The sequence below is a fragment of the Urocampus carinirostris genome, chromosome 1 (assembly GCF_059441175.1).
Source record: "Urocampus carinirostris isolate Australia breed hairy pipefish chromosome 1, RoL_Ucar_1.0, whole genome shotgun sequence".
NCBI classification, from domain to species: Eukaryota; Metazoa; Chordata; class Actinopteri; order Syngnathiformes; family Syngnathidae; genus Urocampus; species Urocampus carinirostris.
Window position 1 is genome coordinate 10,062,692 of NC_142349.1, and position 27,779 is coordinate 10,090,470.

The following is a 27,779-nucleotide window of genomic DNA, read 5'->3' on the forward strand; positions in this document are numbered from 1 at the left end:
CTTGTTAGAGACCTGTTTCGTGGGTGCATGGTCATGGGAGTTAGAGGACAAAGTCAGAATGACTGGGGCGGCGGTGTTTATTCCTGTGGGGGCACCGGCCAACGCCCTCTGTGTGGTCCTTGAACTCAGAAGTCAGGGGATCCATTCACCCCACACTCTCAAGGTTACTTGTCATCCCAGGTTCATCTGTAAACGGTTATGGTGGCCAAACCTGAAGGGGGATGTAGCAGAATACGTACATGCGAGGTGTGCGCCGGAAATAAGAACTCCCTTTCAAAGCCCCAAGGCAAGTTACAAGCCGTTGAGGTTCCTAAGAGGCCACGGTCACATAGTAGTGTGGATTTTGTTTCATGTTTTCCCATGTCTAAGTGGTTATATGTCATTTGAACTGGTTGACTGCTTCTCTAAAATGGTTTAATACAGTCCTCAGCTAAGGTTATTGCAGAGACCATTCTCAAGGAAATCTTCCTCAATTATGGTTTCCCGGGACGACAGATGATGGTGGCGGGAGAGCAATAGATTTTGACTGTTTTAATGGAACTCCAAAAATAAAATGAATTTAAACATGGATGACCAATAATAATGTTTTGTTGTATTGTATCCCGAACTAATTCTGCTGCCCTGGAACTTACTTAATGTGCACAACTTTTCACTGCACTCCATTGCCATCTGGAATAACTGCTATGGGCGCCATCAGGCTGTAGTTGCCCAAAACACACCACAAGAAATGGTGCCCCCACGACTCTAGTGGTTAAGGGATCTAGCCAACCATTACCTAGGAACAGGTCATTATTTTTTAAGGATTGGTATAAGAAAAGCATATGGTCATTATCACATCTGATTACAGTGGAATGTTAAGTTATGAACATTTCTAAATCAAATGGGACTTCGATCCACCCAAATCTGAGTTTAACAAATAAGTAAATGCCATTCCATAGCAATTCATATCTACAACAGCTGAAATTCTGAAATAACAAATAAACCCCCAAATACCTCCGCTTATACAGGGGGTGTCAATTCTGCACAGTAATTGTGATAATAACCTCATAAGAGAATGCTTAACAAAATTGACATTTCCTGGAAAACGAAACAAAATACATTTGATGACAATGTGATAATAGATTGACAATAAATTACTTAAAATTACATACATCCCACAAAGTTAAAGAAACACTCTCTAAAATTATCAATAATATATATACATCAAAAGACTTATTAAAAGCACGTTTTAAAATTGAAGATAATATCTGCCCATTTTGGAAAATTTATATTGAAACCACAGACCATATTTTATTTTCATGTCCAATTACAGTGTACGAGAATTCTGGCAAAAAAGTTTAGCTCTGGGTTACTCCTTTCATCTCCACTTTTCCCACCAACTTGACTAGAGATAATATAACATTTGGACTCATTTTACAGGACATGAATGGCGACAATGCAATAAATCTCATATGTACAGCATAAATTTGCCCCACAAACAAATATCAAAAGTGTTATGCAGAATTTTGTGAGTGAATTTGTTTTTGTTTTTTGATTCAATCTTTTAATTTGATGAACACCTTCAGTGTCCAATGGATTTCTAATATACTTTTGGGGGATATTCCCCTGTATTGATCCAAACGTTTCATTATTTTTATTTTATTTATTTTCTCTGTATTCCTACAGCACCTGCATTCTCTTGAAATTGTTAACTGTATTGTTTTTTGTTTTTTACTCTTCCATACTAGATTTTGTTTGTACTGTAGTTGCAATGTTCAATGAAAAAAACGTCGCTCCGGTAGTGTGTTCTTCTAAATCGTCCGGAATGAAACATTTGCCTGAGCGGAGTTTCTGCTTGCTGTCATTCGTCGGAGGAGAGGCTGTCGGTGCGATCGTGGCATCTGCGGAGTGGAGCGGCAGGGAGGCTTTTTCCAATGTACACGAACCACTGCGACACTTGACGTTGGCGTGAATTATCACCTGATGATTTTTGGAGGATAAAGTCGTCGTTTGGGCAGAGTTCCTCAAATATTACTGCTGGCGAGATTGAAAAGATTCGAGCAACGCGGTGAGTTCCCAGCGAGTTCAGTTTATTTGGATCATTTCTTTCGTGTAGTCATACAATTGTGAAATGGTGCTGCTAAGTCAGTTTGGCATATTCGTCTGGCTCTTATTTGATTGAAATACGTCTTATAACTGATATTCGGACCTCAGAGCTGGACACGCCGGTAGATACAATCTCCTTTTAAATTGTATTGCTCATAAATAAGGAGAAGGTGTTCACTGTGTTTGATCATTCCTCAAAATTGAATTTGCCCATCGAGAACTGCCGATGAGTTCTAACAGCACTCGTTTTCCTGCCTTCTGTTCGGCATTGGCGCATGTCCCACGGTGAGCTGCGTAACCACCGCCAGGCTCATGTATGTCTTGAAGGAGATGCAAAGCGTTTGCCTGCTATGAGCTGCCTCCCACACTTGAGTTTTTTTCTACTTAAAAACCCCTGGGAGCATAGAAAACGGTTGCAGAGTTGAATGGCTATGCAGAGATCCCTCGGTTTTTGCGGTTGGTGGGGTCCAGAAACACCCGCGAAAAGTGAAAAACTGCTTTTTTTTTTTTTTTTTAAGTGGGTGGCCTTCTTAAGAGCGGACTTGCCGACTTACCGAGTGAGAAAGAATTTGGAACCCATTACCATTTTAAATAAGTTGCAATTTTCGCTTTGATATGAATTGGCACCGGAGATCTCAGGTCAGAAGGTGTGATCGGCGTTAATCTTGGCGGCCCATGCAACCCCCCAATCCTCCCCAATACGCCCGCAGTCAAGCCGATAAAACGGACACAGCAAGGGATTTTGCGAGAGCGATGCCGTGCCGGTGGGAAATGTTTGTCCTTTTTGTATTTGTGTTTTAATCTTTTTTTGTTTTTTATTATCAAATGGTCAATTGGCTTGAATCTTGGCTCCCCGAAATGTTCCTCATTTGTGTTGGAAGCATCCGTTTTTTTTTTTTATTAAATCCTATTTTTTCAAATGATTTTTCCTGATCTTTTTTATTTATTTATTTTCCCACAATGGAGTGAACCAGCGATAACTAAAGCACAAAGTAGCGAAGTGTCATTTTCTCTTAACATGGATTTATTTCAGAGATGACAAATTCAATTTTTTTATTTAACAATAACAAAAAAATTGGATTCCTGATTCTTAATCACCACATTTGTTCGTGTATACCACGGGCTATAGTACCCAAGAAAGAAGTCAAGTCATGTTTATTTGTATAGCCTTTAATCACAAAGAGTCTCAAAGGGCTGCACAGACCACAGATCTTTGCAAACAACTATTATGACACCATCCTTTGATCTAAAACCTACTTGATGGCAAGGAAAAACTTAAAAACCTCAACATGAGGAAAATGAATATATTCTTATTTTTTCTTTTTATTTCAGTGTTATCATTTTTTTCACCTTCAACTCCAAGGTTTGGATGCGCGTCATACGAGAAGTTTTACGCTAGCACGTAACCAAACTTGAGCAATGATTGATTAGACGAGAAATATAGCCAGTAACATTTGATTTGGGGATTCGCACCTGGATCGCAACAGTGAGAGTGCCCATCCTTTTTCACTAGCTACTAAGGCTATAAATGACATTTTTAGGGTATGTTGTTAAAATAATTTTTGGACAACCTAAACTATAAACACAATACCAAAAAATATACAATGTATTTATGTGTTTCAGAGTCCAATTTTGTGTCAGTAAATGATTTAAATCATGACCTCTCATATCCAGACATGCGCCATAAAAGTAGGGTGATGATGATAAATCCAAAGCCTTTTCTTGTGTCATCTATAACTCTAGTGTTTAAGAATAGCCACCACAGTCCAGGCTCAAATTCCAATCCGATAGTTCGCGACACAATGTTTGTGACTTACATGCTTAGGTTGAGATGAGAAAAAGTAAAACAAAAATGTACACAGATTTCTCAACCAAAATTAGGGGTGCGTGTTATGCACGAGTGCGAGTCATACATAAATGAATATTTTTTAACTTTAGCCGCTCTTTCGCAGCACATTGTCATCCCCTGGACGTGCAAAACCACCTGACTCCAAAAGCAGTTGAAGGAAACTCCAATCAGGTGAGAAGAGCAGCTAGCGTGAAGAGAAGAGCATCATGTTGGTTAAAAAGGACACTGTATATTTTTTAGCGCCTTTTAGTCGTGAAACAAACTTGATTAAAAAGCAATGTTAGTTTAAAAAATAAGCAAACTATCATTTAAACTTGCATTCTTTATGTCGAGAAATTTTCATTTATTTTGCATAAGTCTAGCATCACCTAAAAGAAGCTGAAATAATTGTCTGCCATCTTGCTGCTACCCGAAAAAGTTCGCAAAAGGCCGGTCCAAAAAATGAGAATGAAAACGGGTGCGGTTTGGTCAATTTGAGTGTCCTTAATTCGTATTCTCCCTTGTGCCTTTTAGCAGTCGTTTTCGCTTGCGCTACAGCAACATCTAGTGGTCAAATAACACACGCTGCCACTTTAAGTACTTTATGTACTATATTTTAGCTCAGAGGTCAGCAACCTGTGTCTTGAGCTGCATGTGGCTCTTTTGCGCTGCTGTTGTGGCTCCCTGGAGCTTTGTCAAAAATATTTGGAAATGGAAAAGATGTGAGAAGGAAACTATCACATGATACACAGAGACAGACTCACTCGCTCATTCACACGCAGGGACAATTTGGACTGGCCAATCAACCTGACATATATGTTTTTGAGAATGTGGGAGGAAACCCAGGCAGGCAGGGGGAGAACATGCAAACTCCACACAGTGGGAAGGGGGCTGCGGTACCTGGACTTGAACCCTGAACCTTTGTACCTTTGGACTGCCTGCTAACCACCCAGCATGTGCCGCCAGCAAAACCTACTTAACATATTTTTTTGAGCACTTTTTTTCCTTTAGCCACCTGGTGTATCGCCAAGCTGTCCTTCTGCCTGAGTCTGCCAGGAATCACTAATAATGCAGCCAGCTGTTGTACAGGTAGAAACTGGCTGGCTCCCTTCTTGCTGGGCATTATATGCTAATGTTCTAGATCTCAAGCACCATTTTGAGATATTGAGCGCTTAATCTCTGAAAGGTGAAGGCAAGTGGTAAAATAATTCAATTTGCATTTACTATTTACCGGTACTAAATTTGCAGTATGATTAGTATAATAACATAGTCCCAAACCTTAAAGTATTTTATTGGCATTAGGCCAAAACCTTTTTATGTCACAAATTGTTGAGTTCTATCTTTTTTTCGTATTATACTATATACTTGGTCCTTTGTATTTATTATTTCTTTTTTTTTTTTTTATTTAATTTTTAATTTTTTTCATTTTATATTATGGTTGGTTGGTTTGCTGGATCACATAACCACTAAGGTAATAGGGGCACTATTTCCTGTGGTGTGTCTTGGGCAAGTAGAGCCTGGTGGCGCCCATTAATTATCTAATATTTTGTTTTAATTTTTATTGTTTGTTAATGCAACATCTATTGCTGCCTGGTCATCCTGGAAGGGGGAGTACCTCATGTTTCCTTATTTTCCTCAGGTTGAGGTATTTGAGTTTTTCCTTTCCCTCATATAGATTTTAGATCAGGGGATGTTGTAATAATAGTCTGTGGTTTGCAATAATCTCTGGTCTGTGCAGCCCTTTGAGACTCTTTGTGATTAAGGGCGTCACAAATAAACATGACTATTGCTAATTACACGGATGCGGTTCTTGTGTCTCCAAATTATCGACCAATTTAAAATATTGAAAATGTCTTTCTATCTATAAAGGACAAATGTCCAATGATCTTAACTCGTTTCACAATAAACGAATCTGAAGTAAGACATTTGTGAAAACCACGCCCACGATAGACTCACGATGCTTTCAAGATGCAAAGGAAAAGCATTGGCGTCTGAATATCCGCATGTTTTGAACGATAAACCCAAAGGATAAACTTGTTTTTTAAAGAAACGTTTATTTGTAAAATAATTGATCACATATGTATTTTTGGACAACTCATTTTAATTTAACATAAAACTGTGTCGGATAAATACACATTTTTTGGCCTACAAGTTTTAAAAAATGGGTGATCGTTCATGTATCTTTGCTTAACAATATTTTTATTTTATGACTGAGGGTTTTTTGACCTCTAGGAGGCACTAAATAATACAGTCCTTTTAACCTGTGCCTTGCCTGACGACTCCACATCGTCCTCCACAATCTTTGGTTTCAAATTTTTACAGGAGGCAAATGGGCGCTTCAGAGAGAGTTAATCATCAGAAATTATTCATCAAGAATTTATTGCAACTCCTTGCCAATATACTTGAGATGCAATATCTCAATCGCAAGATTTTAAGACAGGATGCTCCACTTTTATCACCATTATGATGGTCGTTTCTTTTCTCCCATTTTATTCTGTTATATGCTAATGAAATGCGATTCTAAAATCCTTGCATTTGATGATAAATATTCCATTACTATTCATGGATGGCTCCCTAGCATGATTTATAGTTTTATTTTGAAACCTTTTATGTATACAATACATAACCTTAAGCTCAAATTCCAACTATTTCTTTCTACATTTTCCAGATGCTCTTGTCCACTTTTACTACTTACTTCTTTGCTATCATTCTTTGTATATGCTCCCGATTTTGGTACGAAAACCCTTGCTTTAATCCTCCTCAGAGTGCCACGCTCAATTTACCATTGGTCACCTCATCTAACCTTCTCATAGTGCATTGATTGCAGCCTTGCTAAATTATTCATGAGTAATGTGAATGATCACCCTGTCTTTTCCTCGTTTCCCTCCTGTTTTGTTTTATTTTTGTCAGGATTTTTTCTTCTAAAAATCTTCATTTGATGAGGCTCTTGTATAGTTATTTATCATCTTCCCCTCTTCCAAAAAGACTCGGATTGAGTGAAAGGAACAGGCAAACATTAAAATCAAGTGCTGTAGGATGTGAGACGATTTGACCTGAGTTAAAGAGGGATGCACAAGGGGGAAAAGAAGTGGGACTATAAAAAAAAATACTACACTCAAACAAATGTTGTTTGGAGAAGTGTCAGACACTAGATGTCAAAGGTATCGTTTGTTTCTAATGTTGACTTTATCATGGTGTTCCAAATCGGCCGTTTTTCCTCACATTCCACAAACACAGTCGAGAAATATTTTCACAAACATTGATTATAAAAGGCTTTTGCTTCATTACCTTCTCTTTAAAGGAGCGGTGTATCGTTTGAGGGGTCCTTGAAATTTTGAAAGAAGAAAGTATGTGTGTGAGCCCTTTAAAAAATATTTCCACCGTGCCTATCTACGGGATGCTGAATGTGTGGGGGGGTTTGGAGAGCGACTTTATGCTCGTCAATGCAGCTTTTGTTTGTGTAGCATAAAAACGCATCAAAGCAAGAAAAGGCCCATTTCAAGCACAGTCCATACGCCAAGCCAAACCCCAAAAAGATTTAAACAGAAAGAGTTCATTGGAGCGCGTCTAAAGAATGCGCGTACTCGCATGCGTAGCACAAAGAGCTTGACTGAGAACATCCTCAACATGATCCTCATTGACATGCTCATATTTTTTAATTGCAATGCAAAGTTCTCAAAGAAGGAAGAGGGAGTGAATTAGTGAGAAAAGGTGGTAGTGGTATTTTTTTTTTTTTGCTCGTTGATGTTGACATTGTGATCCTGGGCTCCAAAAGCTTGTGTCCCTTAAATAACAAGGATGCCTTCTTGAGCAATTTATTTGCAGGTGTAGAGTATACGTTTGTATATATTTTGTTTGTTGTTTGACAAACACTGACTTTTGTATTGTTTAATATTCTGTTTTCTGCACTCTTACTTGTCCACAACATTTCAATATTTGAATAAAGAGGAAATGAATGTGTTTTTTTTTTAAATCCGATTCATCGACTCATTGAAAACAATAATTGTTAGAATAATCGATTGTTAAAATAATCATTAGTTGCAACCAATGTTGCCTCTAAGCTGCGCTCGTGCGCAATCGCGCACTGCCCGCACATTCTCAGCGCACAAGAAAATCTATCCAGCGCAATGTTCCCTCTAAGCTGCGTGTGTGCGCAATTGCGCACTACCCAGAGCTTTTCCACGCACAAGAAAATCTAGCCAGCTCACAAAAATCAGGGCTCGAAATTGCTAATTAAGAAGCGAATTAAGTCAAAGTTACAGTGTATGAAGGTAAAAATACAAGGGTTCCCCTGACGTTGTGTTCTAAATGCGGTATTTGGAAGTCAAGGTCGAATAGAACGAAGTTGAGTAAAGTCAGTAGAGTTTTTCGAGAACGGGCTTCTTCGGCTCGGCTCACTAAAAGGAACCGGCTCTTTCGGGTCCTAAACGGCTCTTCAGGTTGTTTTTGCTTCTTTCATCCCTATATGACCAAATATTATGTAAAATTATGCACAAAATGACTTAAAGGAAGTGGGAATAGAACAAAAAAGAAAAAAATACCAAAATGAAAAAGTAGTGAAAAGCTTAGAAAAAAAGAAATAAAAGGAAGAGGAAAAAGAAGGAAAATTCAGAAAAAAGAAAAGAAAGGAAAAATGTAACAGCTAACACAAATAGATTTTTTTAAAGGAATTTTAAAAAAAAATAGAAAAAACAGGGAAAAAGAAGAAAACGTTTGTGTTGCATTCAAATAATTTCCAATTATACCAAGTCAATCTTGTTGCCAACATTGTACTTCCACTAAAAATGTGATTAAATACAGTTGTGTATCGTGCAATAAACCCCCAAAAATGTTAGTATTATGCGACAAAAGATACCAGGAAAAAAAAGAAATGGACATCTTGTGAAAGAATTGTTGTAAAAACAAATGACGTTTGTAGGCCGTACAACCTTTGCATTCGTACATTAGTCAATTCATTCAAAAGTGAAATTTTTTTTGCACTGCCGGAAACTCAGCAAAATGTAACGTGATGTCAAGTTTTGGACATGTTTGATAATGACTTAGTTGCCACACTTGGGATTGCTGTTGCTCACTTTTGTTTCAAGCGTTGCTCACCGACTTTGTGTGAACGCTCAGACCTGTGGAAAATTAGAGGGAACGTTGGTTGCAACCCTGGAACAAACCACACCATTTTTTCTTATTTTTTGCCCTGCCTTTCGTGAGGTTTCTGTGTTTTGGGGGTACCCAGAGCAGCAAGATGTAGGGAATTAGGTCAGTCCTCTTTACGTGAGGTAATGTTATGTAAAGTAATTTAAAATTTCTCAACTAACAAGTTTTTTTTTTTAAATGTATGTTTTTATGATAGTTATTGTATTATTTTTTTGTGTGTGTGAATTCACTTTTTTCACCACTCTGAAGACACGCTATATAATACACAATGTTTTTTTCAAGGTTTATTCATTTCCGATTCATCACTGGGATCATTAAAAAAAGCACTTTTTTCCAAAATCATTCTATCTATAAAACATAATTCATTTAAATCCTGGAGATGATAGCTCAATTGCAGGATTTGGATGGAATCGTTTGACTTTTCGGCTTCTCTGCACAGGTAAACGGTTCCCTGCATCTTGTTTTGGACATGTGGAGCGTGTGTGTGACGGTCTTGGCGCTCGCCTCCACCGCCGCCCTCGACGTAGCCGATGCTGACACACACAGGGCGAGACACGACTCCAACTTGCAAATTTGTATCCTTCTGCTCTTGTTCTGTTCATTTGTGTTTGTGCATTCCTGTGCGCCTGATCAGTTTTGGTTGCCAGACTCCTGCTTTGTGTATAGGGGTGTAATGATCATAGCAGTATTGTAACATTGAAATGGTCCAAGTAACCCCTTGCTATGACGCGGTTTAATATTCACCGTTTTGCTACTTTTTTGAGATTCGCATCGTGCGTTATGTTCTGCATTCGGATTGGCTAAACAGTGTCTCCTCTTATTATTATTTAACAGGACAGGAGTTATTTGTTTAAAAAAACAAAAACGACATTTATACAGTACTCTCATTTAAGGGCGTAGGTTTGGTGTTGAGATGGGTGGGCCATAGCGCATTTTTAAAAATATTGGTGAGGACCAAACAATGCTCGATATTGGTAGGGGACGTGTCCCCTCTACCCATGCCTAAACTACACCAGTACTTTATGCTTGAGTCGATAAAAATGTTTTAGTTCTTTGGTTTCAGTGCATAATAAAGTATTTAAATGTATAATAATTGTAAAAAAGATATGTTTCTACTTCACGGTTTCTGTTTGGAACGTAACACTTGCAATGAACGAGGCAATATGGTATAGCAGGCATTTCGAACGTGGCGCCCCAGAAAACACCTGAGTAGCAAGCTAACAGGCTTTGAAAAGTCCTCACCACGTGAGGGGTCATGGCATTTTTCTTGTAAACTTAACTTCTAATAATTTCAGCTTAATGCTCTGATACTGTAGCCAGGTTTGAGGAGAAAACATGTAACGGCGTTCGTAATTAGGAAACCATAAAAAATCGTATTTTGTTAGTTACCGAAAGAAATGTTGAGAAATTAAAGGTATATTTAGTAAAAATTGATTTGCAGGATTACAATTTTATTTAAACGCATATTTATGTCTCACACTTCATAGAACAATGAAGAAGTCGCGTGTGCGTTAGTTTTAACTTATTTAATTTTTTTTCCTTGTTTGCATTAGTTTTATTTACATTCCCCATGTCCATTTGCAAGGGCAGCACGGCGGCGCAGTGGTTAGCGCTTGTGCGGCACAGTTCATGTCATGGGAACCTGTCGTGGGTTCAAATCCAGCTACAGACTTCCTGTGCGGAGTTTGTATGTTCTCCCCGTGCTTGCGTGGGTTTCCTCCGGGCACTCCGGTTTCCTCCCACGTTCCAAAAACATGCATTTCAGGTGAATTGGCCGGTCCAAATTGTCCCTAGGTGTGAATGAGCGAATGAGTTGTCTGTCCCTGTGTGCCCTGCGATTGGCTGGCAACCAGTTCAGGGTGTCCCCCGCCCACTGCCCGGAGATGGCTGGGATGGGCTCCAGCCCCCCCGCGACCCTACTGAGGATAAGCGGTGTAGCTGATGAGAGATGTCCATTTGCGCCTCCATCTCTTTGCTCACTCTCAGGACCCCCCCAGCTGCCCCAGGTGCCTGAGTACAAAACACGACTATACCGTACAGCCAAACAAGCCTAACAAGAGGTTATTAACAAACAAATATGAACATAGAATTGAAATAACATGAAATGAAATTATATTGCAATTTAATGCCTGGGTGCGTGTTCCTTTTTCAAAGGATCCTTTCGAGCAGCCATTCGTTCACTTCATGCACTCATTCATGTGTCTCACATTTACAAATACATAATGGGCTGATCGACGAATTGTATGAATCATAATTTCAATCAATGACACGAGAGAAAACACAAAGAGATGACAAGATATCCCACCGTTTTTGGGAAATTTAGAAAGCGTTTAAAACAATATTGGGTTCTCAACGTACTCTTCATGTGAACTAAAACAGCATATCTTGTCTGCCATGTGAAAGAGAAAACTTTATTTTTGCTCAATACACTATACTGCATGGTTATAATGTGAGCACTTATTTGTTGGCCTTCAGGCAACTATTTGGTTTCATGTATTTCTTTTATAACTTTACATTGTTAATTTATCTTAAAGAAAATTTAGAAATTTCAAAATGTGAATGTGTTCTTGACTCTAGCCACCTCCCACTAGGGGGATATGGCTCCGGTATGCATGTATGTATGTATCTATGTATGTATGTGTGTGTGTGTGTGTGTGTGTATATATATATATATATATATATATATATATATATATATATATTATTAATTTTGTCTATTTAGCATAATTAGTATTTGAGTTATCCAGAAGTAGTTGAAAGTAAACTAGTTACAATACTGCAATATTATGGTATTCGGATTACATTACTGATTACATTTTTCAACATGTAACTAGTGGTTGTATTGGATTGTATTTTGAAAGTAATCCTTCCATCCCTGGTAATAACATAGTAATAACATAGTTATTTTAGAACTGTACTGTATATCAATTTGGTAGCCTTACCTGCCAATCAGTACCAAAAGGTACCTTTCATCTTCAAAAATTGCACTTTCCAAGAGGTGTATATACTGTATTTGACTTATGGATTACTTCCACCTACTCGTGCAGGGGTCAAGAACCTTTCTGACCCAAAGAACCAGAATGGCAAAAAAAAAAATTCTTTGAGAAAGTGAGCCATACCATGTTTTTTAGAACAAATTTCAGCAAACCTGCTCTCCGGACAAAATCTAATTTTTGCATGTGGTTTATTTAACTTTGTGCCGTAAGATAATTTGATAAAGTATATGAAATAATAAAAATGCCAGAGCCTGTGCCCCATATCAACAAATACAGAGATCCCCTGGTTTTTGTGGTTAATGGGGACCAGAGCCACCCGCGAAAAGTGAAAATCCGTCGAGTCGCACCTTCATTAAAATGGTTAAACTTACTTTGAGATTATGTCATTACCCACTCAGATTATACGGCCGTAACAAAATAACATATATATCTACAAATAATAACAAACAACAATTCTTTAATTAACTTTCATTTAAAGGATTCCTTGGCGACGTACAGCCAAAATGGGGTCTGTTGGTGTGACCCCTTGACAGTAAGCCGTAGTGGAAGCAATGCTCTTTGTATTCTAGACCAAACTGTTGAAATGAAATGAAATGATCTGCATTTATATAGCGCTTTTCAAGTCAACAGGGATGTGATTTTTCCGCTAATTCGCGGAATTCCGCTTTTTTTATCTCCAAAAATAAAATTTTAAAATTTCCGGTGTTTTAATTGGTAAAAAAAAACGATTTCGTCTCGACAGCATGCCATTTGAGTGTTTCCGTAACTGAAATGAAACGTACTTGCGATTGGTTGAAGTCTCGTGTTGACCAATAAACGCGCTTGTTATAGGAGTGTGCCATTGTTCATTTCTCACACGTTTTTGCCGGGTGTTTAAAGAAAGATGTCCGTGATCGAACGCAAAGATGCTCCGCGAGCTAAAGAAATTGATAAGATTGTAAAAAACAAGTTTCGATGGGACTGGTTGGAGAAGGAATTATCTACGAATGTTGGAAAGAAGACTGTGACGAATTTGTTCAATGACTTTATTCGGAAGATCGATCGTGCCGGGAAAGCACTTTGCATTTGGTGTCATGATACCATCGACTATGGTGGGAGAGGTTTCAAAGCTCTTGAAAGTCACGCAAAGAGCAAAAAACACGTGAAAGAACTCCAGTCAAGAACGACAAATTATTCCATCGCTGGAAGTTTCGGTGCCCAAACGAAAACTCCAAAACTTTACGGCCTCCATCCCTTATTGACATCACAATCGGAAGCGGTAATAAAGAGACGTGATCCACCCCAACAACCTGTACCAGTTGCTGATAGAGTCGTGAATTTTGAGGTAGGTGGTAAACTTTTCAAATTTATTTGACAGTTTTAGCCGCCTGCAGTTGTAGAAAGATGCCGGTCGTCTAGGGTCTCCCTTGCCACTGGAACCATCTTCTTTACAATTAAGATAGTGGCGTTGGGGAAATGTTTTTTAATGTGACTGATTTTGAGTTGACTTAAACTGTAATTTTATATGGGATAGTTCAATATACATTGAAAATTTATGCTGTTGTCTTGTCTATTTCTTTGTCATCTGAGTGCATTGAAAGTACTTAAAAAAACCCATGAGCTCCGGGGGGGGGCTTCGCCCCACTTTTCCCCCCACCAGGGCACTGCCCTGGTCCTACCTGGTTTCCCCCCCCCCCCCCCCCAGCTAGCAATCACCCCCCCCCCTGCTCTGCTCTACACTTTGCAAGTGTACAATTTGATCTCCGAGCCATATATGTGTGTGTGTGTAGTGCTGGTTCTAAGGTTTATTGTTCTATGTTCTTTATCAATTATCCGTTATCGGTCAAATCATAATACGCTACAAAGCCAAGGGGCCGAGACATTTGCTCTCAGCCAAGAGGCGAGTCAAGGTCCTAGCCACAGAGCCATGCAGCGATCAATGCGAATGCACCGTTCCCGGAGGTACTGCAATACCGGGCCGATGCGTGGAGTGGACAGAGCAAGCTCTTATTCCATCTCCGAATTGCAAAAATCAAACGATTGTAACTACTCAGCTTAGCCGACATATCTAGGATTTCACATCTTAGCCAAAGGGCCAAGAAGCAATCTCACATATACGGGCTGCCTGTTCCGTCCAGGCCATGCTCGTTACAAGCCGACACATTTAGATTCTCATAATCATGAAAACATGTCTGGCCCCCGAGCCATAGGTCCCCGATCCCTAATCTTGTGTCTAGATAAGGCATGTCAAAGTCAAATAGACAGAGGGCCAATAAAAAGATTATCTACAAGCCAATGTTGAAATTTTTGGAAATAATACATCCAGTCCAGTAAACTGAATTGAACCTACTGAAAACCATACAGATATATTTCAATATGACCCAATAAAAACATCAATATTTTCTTATGGCTCTGTCAGTAATCTTAAATTTTCAACAGGCAAAGAACACAATCCCCAAAACATGAACATTCAACGAAAGAAACGGAAAAAATGAAAGTCACGATCAGAATCTTATAGTACCTATTATAGCAAAAGTGGGCTTAATTTACTTTAAGGAAAAGAGAGTGGCATTTTTATGTGATTCCATCAACTGAAATCGTTTCGAAAATAGAATTACAGACGCTGCCCTACTTACCAACAAGATGACGATCGTTTGTAAGTTGAATTTGTTCGTAAGTTGCCTCAGTGCCATATTTTGTACAAAACTCAATTCCAATGAAGTTGGGAAAGTGTGTTAATTGCAAATAAAAATTGATCCAAGTAAATTGCAAATTCTTTTCAACCCATATTTAAATGAATGCACAGCAAAGACAACATATTTATTGTCTTCACTCATAAACTTTATTGTTTTGGGAGAAAATCATCAACTCTGTAATTTGATGACAGCAACACGTGCCAAAATAGTTGGGACAGGTGTCAATAACTACTCAGAAAGTGGATGAATGGAAATCAACCAACTATTTGCAGGTGAACAGATGAATTAGCAACAGGTGAGAGTTGTTACTGGGTATAAAAAAGGGAGACCCGAACAAGCTAAGTCATTCACATGCAAGGATGGGGCGAGGTTCACCTCTTTGTGAACAACTGCGTGAGCAAATTGTTGAACAGTTTAAAAACAACATTCCTCAAAGTACAATTGCAAGGAATTTAGGGATATCATCATCTACAGTCCATAATATTGTGAAAAGGTTCAGGGAATCTGGAGAAATCACTGTGCGTAAACGGCATGGCCGTAAACCATTATTGAATGCTCGTGACCTCCGAGCCCTCAAGCGGTACTGCATTAAGAACCGACATCAATGTGTAAAGGACATCACCACATGGGCTCAGGAACACTTTGGAAAACCACTGTCAGTCAATACAGTTCGACGCTATATCCGTAAGTGTGGGTTAAAACTTTATGTTGCAAAGCGTAAGCCATTCATCAACAACATCCAGAAACGCCGCAGGGTTCTCTGGGCCCGAGCCCATCTAAAATGGACTGATACAAAGTGGAAAAGTGTTCTGTGGTCTGATGAGTCAGTTTTCCAAATTGTGTTTGGAAATTGTGGACGTCGTGTCCTCCGGTCCAAAGAAGAACAGAACCACCCAGACTGTTATGCACGCAAAGTGCAAAAGCCAGCATCTGTGATGGTATGGGGGTGCATGAGTGGCCAAGGAATGGGTAACCTGCACATCTGTGAAGGCACCATTAATGCAGAAAAGTACATTCAGGTTTTGGAACAAAGTATGTTGCCATCCAAACAGAATCTTTACCATGGGCGCCCTTGCTTCTTCCAGCAGGATAATGCCAAGCCACACACTGCACGTCTCACGACAGCGTGGCTTCGTAGTAAGAGGGTGCGGGTGCTTGACTGGCCTGCCTGCAGTCCTGACCTGTCTCCCATTGAAAATGTGTGGCGCATTATAAAGCGCAGAATAAGACAAAGGAGACCCCGGACTGTTGAACAGCTGAAGCTGTACATAAAGCAAGAATGGGAAAGGATTCCACTATCAACGATTCAACAACTAGTCTCCTCACTTCCTAAACGTTTATTGAGTGTTATTAAAAGGAAAGGTGATGTAACACAATGGTGAAGAAGCCCCTTTCCCAACTACTTTGGCACTTGTTGCAATTATAAAATTCTAAGTTTATCATTATTTGCTTATGGAAATAAAGTTTATGAGTTTGAACATGGATAATCTTGTCTTTGTGGTGTATTCATTTAAATATGGGTTAGAAAAGGTTTGCAAGTCATTCTATTCTAATTTTACTGACATTTTAAACTTTTTCCCAACTTCAATGGAATTGACTTTTGTATGTTTAGGTTTGTATAATTATGTTTTTGGCTTGTATAAGTAACCTTTATTGTTTTATAATAAAAAATTAACATTTCAAAAATCACATGCTCTATAAGGATAAATAAAGTGATCTTCAACTTACTTGTGGAAGATGGGCTTCGAGAGTTGGGCTAATTAATTCCTCCTCCGGGGTAAAAAGTGTCAGAAAAAAAGCGGTGCAACCATTTTCTCAACCGCATCAAGCTTTCTTATTCCACTTTCATTTCAAAATAAACAGCTCGCCTCTCCTTTACACTTTGCACCAACCATATTAAATGGATGCACGAAATGTTAAATAATAAAAAGTTCTTAGCGCGCTAGAGATACAGTTCACGTAGTATGTTTACACATGAATTAGAAAGTAGAAGCTGGATTTCTTCTTTTGGGTGGGTGCTGGGCGAGCTCTCACAGCGCCACACGCCCGCAGGGCGGGTTAGAAGCACTACAATAATGTCCTGTGCTCGAAAAAAGGTGCACACAATACAAAATCTAATGTCTGGATATTTTTCGACATCCCGAAAAAAAAAAGGTTCGTATCTACCGTTTTTCTCAACGAATGGTCATAAGTAGGGGAGCGTTTGTAGATTGAAATACAAATCGCAACAACCTATTAACCATAACGAACACTTTGTTCAAAGTGAGGTAACCTACAGTGAAAATAATACATGATTCCTGTTGTCTGAGGCAATAATGTAGCAAGATCATCTCAGGGGCCGTAGAAAACCTTTTTACGGACCACATCCGGCCTGCGGGCCTTGACTTTGACTCTTGTGTTCTAGATTTTTTGTGAATTTGTGTTTTTCCATCATGTCCGTAAAAAAGTATGTGTCAGCATTAGCAAAACCATTTTACTAATAGGACCGTGACATGTGACCACCAAGTCACCCAACCTATTTATGTTACTGCTTGTTTCGGAAAAAGTTACGTTTTTTTAAAAATACTATAGGGCTGCCATCATTGATTTTCTTTTTCTTTGTTGAATGGATAAATGTACATACAATCAATATGCATTTTAGATGAACTAGAATGGTCAAAGGAAACCTACTTATTTCATCTTACTTTAAAGTAAAACAAAATGGGAAAAAATAAACTCAAAATGGTCATGTTAATTCTGGCAACTAGGAATTCAAGGGGACGTCGACATGTCTCTAATCATGTCTCAGGGCATCAACGTTGCCGTGGTAACAGCCAAATATGCCTCAGAGACCGAGCCCTGGGTCATTTCAATGTCGTTTTCAGTTGACCTTGTGGTAAAATGGCAGCCCCTGAAGTCTATAAAACTATAGGAGTTCTCTGCAATGTTTGAGTTAGGGTGCATTTACAGTGTCGTAAAAAGGTATTTGCCCCCTTCCTGATTTCTGTATTTTTTGCATATTTGTTCCTCAAAAAGGTTTCAGATAGTCAAACCAATTTTGATATTACACAGAGACAAACCAAAGAAATAGAAAATACAGTTTTAAAATGGTGAGTCCATTTATTAAGGATGAAAAAAAAATTCACCTATCTGGTCCTATGTGAAAAAGTAATTGCCCCCTGAACCAAATAGCGAGTTGGGCTATCTTTGGCAGCTATAACAAAAATCAATCGGTCTTTCATAATGCTGTGGAGTATTTCATTATTTTCAGTTATCCACAGCAAGTTGTCCTGGTCCTGAGGCAGCAAAGCAGCCCCACACCACCACATTGCCACTACCGGGCTTTACCGTCAAATGGTAAATGGTCTGCATTTATATAGCGCTTTTCAAGTCAATGAAGACCTCCCAAAGCCCTTTACAGTGTGCTTCACACTTACCCATTCACACTCACACACCAATAGCGGCCATGCAGCCATGCAAGGCGCCGACCTGTTGGCATTATGTTACCTTTGTCCAATTCTGTGCCATATTTATGCCATATGTAACGGTCTCCTCACTCTACAGAAAATCCATCCAAGAGTCTTGAGGATAATTAAGATGCTTTTTGGCAAATGTGAGATGACTCTTTGCGCTCTTTTGTGACAGCAGTGGTTTTTGCCTGCGAACGCTCCCATGGATGCCTTTTTTGGCCAGTGTCGTATAGTGGAGTCATGAACACTGACCTTAACTGTGACCTACTTTGCTGCCTCCGGACAACTTTCTGTGGTTGACAAAATAATGAAAACTGGCTTTACCTAAAGATCGTGAAAGCGAACATCCAGCTATCAGTTCGTGCCCTCGAACTCTAGCACTCTTGGATCATGCAGCAGGACAACAATCCAAAACAAGAGCGGCAAGTCCACCTTTAAATGTCTCCAAAAACAAAATGAAGGTTCTGGAGTGGCCAAGTCAAAGTCCAGATTTAAATCCAATTGAGATCCGTTAGTGTAACCTTAAACGGGCGGTTCATGGTAGAAAACCTTCCATAATAGCAGATTTGAAACAATTTTGCAAAGAAGAGTTGGCCAAATTTCCTTCAAAACGTTGTGAAAAGCTCATCACCAACAATCGTAAATGTTAGATTTCTGTTATCACTGCCAAAGGTGGCCCAACGTGCTATTGGGTTTATGGGGCAATTACTTTTTCACATGAGGCCAAATAAATTAAAAAATGGAATCAACATTTTAAAACTGCATTTTATATTTCCTTGTGTTTTCTTTGTGTTATATTAAAATTGGTTTGATGATCTGAAACCTTTGTAAGTGATTATTATGCAGAAATCAGGAACGAGGCAAATACGGCACTGTAAGATCTTGTTGGGAATTTTTGGGGGTTGAATTCCATTTGAACTCAATGCCATTCCAGGCTTTAGACCCGCTTGGAATTAAATTATTTATTGACAGTATTAGACACCATACAAGTCTTTACAAAAATATAAAAACCCAATATTAGATTAATATGCATTATTTTGGAAAAGTGGTGTTTTTTTCTCCTGATCTCCATTCTCCAGATAAACAATTGTTCGAGACTAAGAGAAAAGATCAGCTCAACGCGCTCAAGAATCTGGTTGAGCTTAATGACATCAACCAGCAATATAAGATAATAGACATAATGCTGAAAGGCCTCTTCAAGGTAACGTATGACTGATTCCAAATCTTGTGTTTTATGTATTATTTAACCTAAGGGTAAACAAATATATTTGAAAAGTGATAATCTTGATTTTAATAAAAAAAATAAAACTATAAAAACTATCATAGAAACCTTTAAATACTTAGAGGTCGAGAAATTTGCATTTATTTTACATAACATGAGCCTCACAAATAGGGAGCTGACATGATAGTCCGCCATTTTGCTGCTAAAGGAACCAAACAAAAACCTCCTGTAAGTCGGACAAAAAAATAAGAACAACAATTGTGTTGTTTGGTCTCTTTCAGTCTCCGATTTGTATGCTTCCTTGTGCTTTGTAGCACTTGTTTTCAGTTGCACTACACAACACGGCGACATTTAGTGGTCAAATTATATACACTGTTCCTTTAGGGAAAATTTACATGCGCTGTTTAAATTCAGACTTGTAATCAATTTCATTGTTAATGTCTTTATAATCATATAGCCTTAAAGGGACAATGTGTTATATTTATTGCCTCCTAGCAGTGCAAAAAACATTCATTCAGTAAAACGAAAAGCAAAAACATTGATTTGAATACTAGGCAAAAATAAACTAACTGCCAAAACTATGTAAATTTTGATGTTAAAAAAATCTTTGATTGAAAAAATTTGTGTCTTTTACATGATGAAAACGCTACTTGGGTGTTTTTGCTTGCTTTGGGACTGGTTTTCGTTCGCATTGGACAACACTGACATCTAACGGTCAAATATTACACATGCGCGCGCGCACACACACACACGCACAAATTATTCTGAAATTTCAAGGTCGTTTTGTTCTTTTCAAAAAGTCTGCTGATGCCTGATGGCATATGCGCCAGGTCATGCTACTTAGCTGAATGAGAAAAAAATGGAACAAAATGGGTTAATAGGTATTGCAGGGCCCTATTGATTCCTCCTACATTCTGTTTCATTATGCACTTAACTTCTGAGAAAGTAATGCATTGAAAATTTTGCACTTTACTGGTAGATTACAGGATTGTTCATATGACTTCCCTTTTGTGGATTGTCTAATTATTATCAGCAAATAGACATACTTCTCTAGAATAAAGTAAATGTATATATCTTTGCATCTATTAGTTGAAATCACAGCAGCCTGATTAAAGACAGTCGCAACCGCTTGAGTTTTGGAGCATCTTTCAGGGTTCGTACAGGTGCTTGAAATCCTTAAAGATGCGGGAATTTGTAGTTGGTTTTTTTTTTTGGTTTTTTTTTTTCAAGAAAATGAAAAGTGTTTGTTTTTAGGGTTAGCTGCTTTTAAATGCTTAGAATTGTTGCCATGTTTCTCAACAAGTCGTCGTAGAATTGATGCTGACACTGCTCTGGTGGATTGGTTTTACCATTGCATATCTTCCTTTGTGATTAACAGCAGCTGGCTAGTTTGTATGGCATTGTCCTATGAAGCGCCATTGCCCCCTACGGGCAGTGCCCAAAGGACAGGTGCATAAACAGGTCACCTAGAAATGTGTATCAGCGCAAGAGATTTGTCTCAAAATATTTACACTCGTATTGTTCTGATCCACAAATATATTTGCCATCAACTTGAGATCTAAAAATCCTACGTCTTGACAAATACACGCGAGATTACAAATTGCCAATGTCAATCGCAGAAATATTTGTGGCTCTGCAAAAAACATTCTGGATTTCATCTTTTAATGGTACTAGAGAAATTGGAAAATTGGCTTTGAAAGTCCTTAAAAAGTGCTTAAATTTGGACATGAAAAAGGTGTACGAATGCTGATCTGGTTTTCTAAATGCGAGCTGGGCTGCAGGGAAGTAAAATAATAATAATAATAATAATAATTTCCTTTGTATTGTCATTCTTTGTAACAATGTACACAGAACGAAATGTCGATACACCTGACCCGTTGTAGCGAGCCGATGCAGCCGCAGCCAACAGAGGGCGCCGCCATTTTACCAATGAGCGTATAATTCAGCAATTCTATAGCAGTTGCTTATTGGAGCTTAGGGCTAGACTATTTTTCCATCTTGTATTTCCCTCTAAGGGTTGATGTACTGGAATTTTTGCATGTCATAAGAACTTAAAGGCATTGTCGGTAGATTTTCACTACTTTGTGCCCTCTTTGTGTCAAGGGAATTTACAATCTGCTGACAAACATTCCAACACAAATTCCTTATGAATGCCTTATGCTCTGTTTCAACGTTGTCAAGTCAACTCATGTTTATTTGTAAAGCCTTTTATCACAAGATGTCTCAAAGGGCTGCACAGGTTACAGACTATAATTACCCCATCCCCTGAACTAAAACCTTTATGAGGGCAAGGAAAAACTCAGCATGAGGAAATTAAAAAAAACCTTGAGAAGGGGTCGCACATGAGGTAATCCCCCTTCCAGGATGACCAGGCTGCAACGGATATTGCAAGGGCATCAAGAAACAATACACAGACATCATCAACATGAAATATTGTAAACCACTGAAACATTGTGCAGTTTTATCTTTGAAAAAGAGCTCAGTTCTAAACTGTTTCATTGTATTGTGGTGTTCTTTTAAAGGTTCTAGAAGACTCCAGAGAAATCCTGGTCTCGGCCAACACGCAGCCCAACGACCCCTTCCCTCTGGACAATAAAATCAAAGAAGGTGTGACTTTTGATTTTGAGGCGGGTGAGGCTATGCCTCACCTCTCATCATGCAAAACTCAAATTAAAAATACCCTAGTTTCCTGACGATAAGGCATACCCAAAAAACCCCAAATCAACCAGATATTTGAACATGCGCTTTATAATCCGGTGCGGCTTATATGCGGACAAACTGTGTTATTGATCAATTGCATATAATAGTAAAAAGAGTGCTCGAACCGCATAGATATGGTAAGAGCACCGATTCCTAAGCTGCCAGGGATATGGTGGGCTTTTACAAGTGGATAATATTGAATGCAAAGGGAATCAAACTCAAATCGCTGTGGGGGGGAAGCACTGACTTCTATCCACTAGTGTGCTAGTGATCCAAACGTCACATCAATAGAAGGTTTTAGAGTAGAGAAAATGTTGTTTTACCTTTTCTCAGCTCAAACTAAGCATTGAAGGTGACATATGTTTTGAATACGTGCAGCCATGTGTTTATTATTACTTCCCACAATGCCATTCTCTTCGTTCAATTCCGAAAGAAGAAAGAGCTAGCACATATTGCAGTATTGTATACCTGCCGCCCCGTGTGCCGGATATTCCGCAGCATATGCAGAAGTAATGTATCTGCAGCCACAACATATGTCTGTTCTGCAATATGTGCTAGTTCTTACTTTCAGAACAACCAAATTACTTCCCACAATTCCCCAATAGTCATTTAATTCAGAATCATGCGCTCCGTAATGACTTTGCAAGTCGGCTGTACAACGGACTTTTCTCATTTAACCTTACTACTATTGGATTTTTTTGTTTGTTTTAATCGCTGAATTTTCACATCATAATATGATTAGTATTATTCCAATTAGTATTTAACTTAACTCTGTTATGAGCGTCTTCAGATGCAGAGTGAGACTCGCAATTCTCTTGCATCATGGCAGAGGTCCTTAGTGAGACTAAGGATTCTGATCTTGTACACATTTAAGCCCCAAACAATTGAACCAGCGATGGTATATAAATCACAGAATCCATTATTTTTTATATCGTTTCATGGACTTTCTTTAATGATTAGGATTACCTATCCTTTTTATTTAAAAAGTGCGCCGCATAAAGTGTATTTATAAACTATGGTAAGACTGTAAAAGCATTTTTTTTATGCTACAGTTTATATATTTTCTTTCTCTGTTAATCTAATAGGGAACAAAATGTGGGTTCAGTTTATTTGTATTTCTGACCGTGACTCACCAGACACGAACCTCACTGCTTGTCAGTGGTGTGTTTCAAACATCCCTTTTCTACTGGTTATATTCCTCCATCAAGCTGCCAAGCAAACCATTCTGTTTGATTGATGCAATCAGTCAAGAGTGTTTTTGCCTGCATACCCTTTTTCCCTATCACTTTCCTCCTTGGGTTAACCGGTTTGCAATGATTCTCCCCAGCTTATTCCCACGTGGTGGAAAACACAGCGTTTTTCGGTGACGTGGCTTTGCGCTTTCCTCGGATTGTCCACCACTACTTTGACCGCAATGCTGACTGGGGAGGACTGCTGCGCTGGGGACTACATTTTTGTAACCAAACCGGAGTTTTCACTGGAGGATCCCATCAACATGTCCTCACACTGGTATTTACCAAAATAAAGTATCTTTATTTTATCTGCCCTCATGTGGGGGAGAATATTCCTCCACCAAAAAAGCGGCCTGGACAGGGATGGGCGCAGCCAGGTTGTACCCAAGACCCACCACAGGGAGCGGGGCCCCTACGACCGTGGTGGATCAATGAACACTACAAATCTATAAATTGGCTGAAAACTTTGTTTTTTTTGAAGTAACATTGTGTATTATTAAGCTCCTTCCAATGACAAAGAAAGCATCATTAATGAAAATATATATATATATATATATATATATATATATTTAATTAAGCAAAAAAAATGTGAATTACTTTAAATACAGTAGGTTGGAAAAATTGCATTTATTTCATATAACATCAGGCTCACCTAGAGGGAGTGGACATGATTGTTGGCCATCTTGCTGCTACGGGTACCCCCTTGATAACAAAAACGTTGTAAAAGGCTGTGAAAGAAATTGGAAAAATTGGTGTGGTCACTTTGACTCTCTGTAGTTCGTCTTCGTCCTTGTGGTCTGTGGCACTTGTTTTTCGGTTGCACTATGCAACACAGCGACATCTAGTGGTCAAATATTACACCCTTTAAGTATAATTTTCCTTTTTAATCCATTTTTTCGTGGTTCTCAAAAAAAATAAGAATAATTGTCCTTAAACATTATCCTTAAATGGATGATTTTTCTTTTTTTCAAAAAGTATTTCTAATGTAAATTACAAATACAATACTTACACTTGTGCAATGATCTCCCATCTGCTCAATAAAATAATTTTTTTTAAGTATACATTTGTTTCACTAACATTTGTTTTACTAAAAAAAAAAAAAAAAAAGTTGACATCCAAGAAAAAAAAACTTAAAATGAAATACATGTTATACCAATCGGGTAAGATTTACTTTATAATAGCTAATATGATTAAGTGATGAGTTCTCTAACCCTTCATTTGGAGCAGGGTTCCAGGGAAGGGGGAGTACGGAGGCAAGGTATTGAGCTAATACCAAACCAAATTTTAAGTTATCAACCTCGAAATTTGTACAATACTGATATCGGCCACAGTGCTTGTTGTCTTACAATTAAGAACTGAAGGCTTGTATGGCTGAAAGCTGTCCTTAACATTTTTATGAAAACAAATTATTTTGTGATTCCTATACAAAATGCCATTTGGGTTTGGGCATAGAGTATGGCTGCCTTGTAGTATAGAGAAGTCAAATCGCATCACATTGGATAGCAATGCAATAACAAGTTTTTATTTAGTAGTCTGGCAATTTCCTCATAGCGTCACTCTATAAGAGGCAGAAAATTACAATGAAATATCTATAATTTAACTTGTCCAATTTTTGGATAGAAATGTTAAAAAAAACTATTTCAAAAGTACTAATTGTTCTTGGTATCTTTACACAAGATAATTGAGTACTCACATCCTTCTCAGTCTGAAAAATTAAGTGGTTGCTATTCTAGTTAAGTGTACCGGTTAATTCTTGGATCATGCTATTGTTGTGAAATTGGCCAGTGAACCTATGTTTAAAGGTGGGGTTGGTCATTTGAGGTGTCCTTAAAAAGTTGAAAACTACATATTTTCTCTTATAAGCATGTGTTAACTATACCCAACTAAGGTTCAAAGAGTTCTTATGCTTGATTTTCCACTACGCATTTTTGCGTTTGTTACTTAGAGCAAGGCTGTTCAGTTCTGTCAGGTAAGAGGAATTGAGGGGTGGGATGTCATTATCGTCCCGTGTTTTTTATTTGTTACTGTAGTATGAAGAATGTGAAAGCAAGAATAGGCTTTCTGCAAATACAGTCCAAACGCCAACCCAAACCCCAAGAAAGATAAAAAGGTAGAGTCTATGAAATGAACGTATTTGCACACGCATCATGAATATTCTGACAGAGGCTGCAATGACGACTTAAGCAGGGTCATGGCGGCAGAGAGTAATACAGTTCTAAATTCTGTACACCAGCTTTAAAGGTGGGGTGTGTCGTTTCAGGTGTCCTTAAAAAGTTAAAAGTAGATTATTTTCTCTTATATGTATGGATTGACTATGCCCATCTGAGTTCAAAGAGCTTTTATCATTTTTTCCACCGCGCCCATCTGCTTTAACTTTTAGCAAGGCTGTTCCGGAACACACATCAAATTAGGTAGAATGAAAGAGAGTAAGGCTGGAGAAGAGTGGAAAAGTTGGAGAGTGGCTTTATGCCACGTCATTGCAGTGTTTTGTTACTGTAGCATGAAAAGGTTAAAAGTAAGAAAAGACCTGTTTGGAATACAGCTCAAACACCAGAAAAAAATGAAAAAGAAGAGCTCATTCAAACGCATTTACGAAATGCACATACCTGATGAATGAGCTGACCGAGGCCGCGATCATGACCTTAAGCCAGGACAAGGCGGCAGAGTTTTAAATTCTGGGCAGTACCCTTAAGGGTTTGTGGAGATGAATTTAGTACTGGTCTTAATATCTTTTATTGAGTTATGTTTGGTTTTCATAAGCTATTGCGCACTAAAGTTAAAACAATTCATCAAAGTTTTAAGAAATAGTGTGCCTTATTGAGGAGCAACAAAGTGCTGTGGAGTATTATGTTTTTGACAACATAAACTCTCATTAAAAAATGTTGAGGTCCCAAAGCCACATCATTTGATATTCTTGCACAAAATAAAACGAAAGTTACAAATGTAACGGCACTTCTATGAGTCGCGTACGGCCGTCAGATGGGGTGCTTCAAGCTATTACCGAAGATAATCCGGTTTGATTCGGCTACCTTCTAGTCCGGTTGCAAACAGTGTTCACTAAGTGGTTATCACTGACAGTAAAGATAATTCTAATTCTAAAACTGAATAATCTGTAATGACTGCCTGTCACAACACACCTTTTCCTCTCCTTGTGTTTTCTCATCGTCAAGATGTCACAAGAACTGGGGATAACAGAAAAATCTCCGGACTTCATCAACCCTTACCGGACAGAAAGAGACGATGTAAGTCGAACGTTGTGTTTTTCATGACCAGTTATTATGCAATGCGGTTACCTGTAGCAGATTTTGATTTTGGACTTGCAAATGGGAGAGCAAGTTTCAGACAAGGGAATTCCATTTCACATTTGGTCACATCTGGTACTTGAAATCCTTAAAAATGCCGTCTTCAAGGATTGAAAAGTGCTTGAATATCTGGTGAAGTGCTCGAAATTGCCGCCATGTTTTTCAACAAGTCTGCTTAAAAATGATGCAGACAGTGCTCTCTGGTGGCTCTGCTTTGCCATTACATTTCGTCTTCCCTTCATGATTATTGGCAGTTGTCATTAGTTTGTATGACATTGTTTTGTAAAGTGTCATCGCGCCCAAGAGGACAGGTGCATGCTGCTACATGCAAACAGGGCCCTATTAAATATGTATCAGTGCAAGTATTATGTATCAATTATGGACATTTATTATCGACCATGCAAAAAGGAAGGTAGCGTTTCCCAGTGATAAATTGCAATGGGAAGAACTTCCTGAAACTGAAAATGTAAAAAAAAATATATAGATATACTATATATATATATATATATATATATTCGTGATATACTCAAGATCTAAAAATCATATCTCTTTATAAATGCACATGCAAGATTAAAAATCTCATATGTAAATCGCAGATACATTTTTTTGCAAAATACATGATTCACAACGGGAGAATTTTAAAAATATGTTTTAAAGGTCCTTAAAAAGTGCTTGAAAAAAGTTTATGAACTCTGGTCAATGATGAACAGAGCGCAATAATAGTTAGAATAAGGAACTGGCACCCTATGAAATCTTTGTATTTGTTCAATATTTAAAAAAAGAAACCTATTTTATTTTTTTATTTTTTTTTCCCCCAAACAATATGGATCATGTTAAGGGTTGTCGTCATTGCCTCAGGTGCTTCACACGGCGGAGGCATTCCAGAAGATCCTCAGAGAGGAAGAGAAGAGAAAAAGGAAGGAAGAGAAGAGGAAAGAAATCCGAAAAGGCCCACGCATCTCCCGCTCACGTGGCGAGCTATAGCAGCACTCCTTGACGAGAGAGAAGGAAGAAAATTGTGGGATGGAAGAAGGAAGGAAACGAGCCATTTACCACGGCTTCTCGCATGGACTCTGAGACAAAGCGGGAAAGAAAATCTGCCATTACAAACAATGTGCATTATGAGACCTACATGATGTGAA

The 27,779-nt window shown here is 38.5% G+C and overlaps 1 protein-coding gene and 1 pseudogene across 3 annotated transcripts; one reads left to right on the forward strand and one right to left on the reverse strand.

Annotated features, from left to right (window-relative positions):
• Positions 1–1,831: 1,831 nt before the first annotated feature.
• On the forward strand, positions 1,832–27,779 carry ccdc134 (coiled-coil domain containing 134). 3 transcript variants are annotated; one of them, XM_088325975.1, is made up of 8 exons: positions 1,832–2,047; positions 4,038–4,105; positions 9,501–9,636; positions 19,261–19,382; positions 21,926–22,010; positions 23,431–23,612; positions 26,506–26,577; positions 27,476–27,779. In XM_088325975.1, exons 3-8 carry the CDS (start codon positions 9,531–9,533, stop codon positions 27,632–27,634), a joined length of 726 nt encoding a protein of 241 aa, XP_088182101.1. In that variant the 5' UTR covers positions 1,832–2,047; positions 4,038–4,105; positions 9,501–9,530; the 3' UTR covers positions 27,635–27,779. The 3 variants fall into 3 exon arrangements, with proteins under 3 accessions (XP_088182101.1, XP_088182103.1, XP_088182102.1); XM_088325977.1 differs by having other exon boundaries at positions 27,496–27,779; XM_088325976.1 differs by lacking the exon at positions 4,038–4,105.
• LOC148373495 (U2 spliceosomal RNA) lies at positions 13,977–14,143 on the reverse strand (annotated as a pseudogene).

Excerpts from the sequence above, each read along its gene's own strand:
- ccdc134 (XM_088325975.1), top strand. The coding sequence starts at position 9,531 with ATGTGGAGCGTGTGTGTGACGGTCTTGGCGCTCGCCTCCACCGCCGCC. Across the intron at positions 9,637-19,260 it reads CGACTCCAACTTGCAAATTT|ATAAACAATTGTTCGAGACT; the intron begins GTATCCTTCTGC and ends TCCATTCTCCAG. Across the intron at positions 22,011-23,430 it reads GGACAATAAAATCAAAGAAG|CTTATTCCCACGTGGTGGAA; the intron begins GTGTGACTTTTG and ends GATTCTCCCCAG.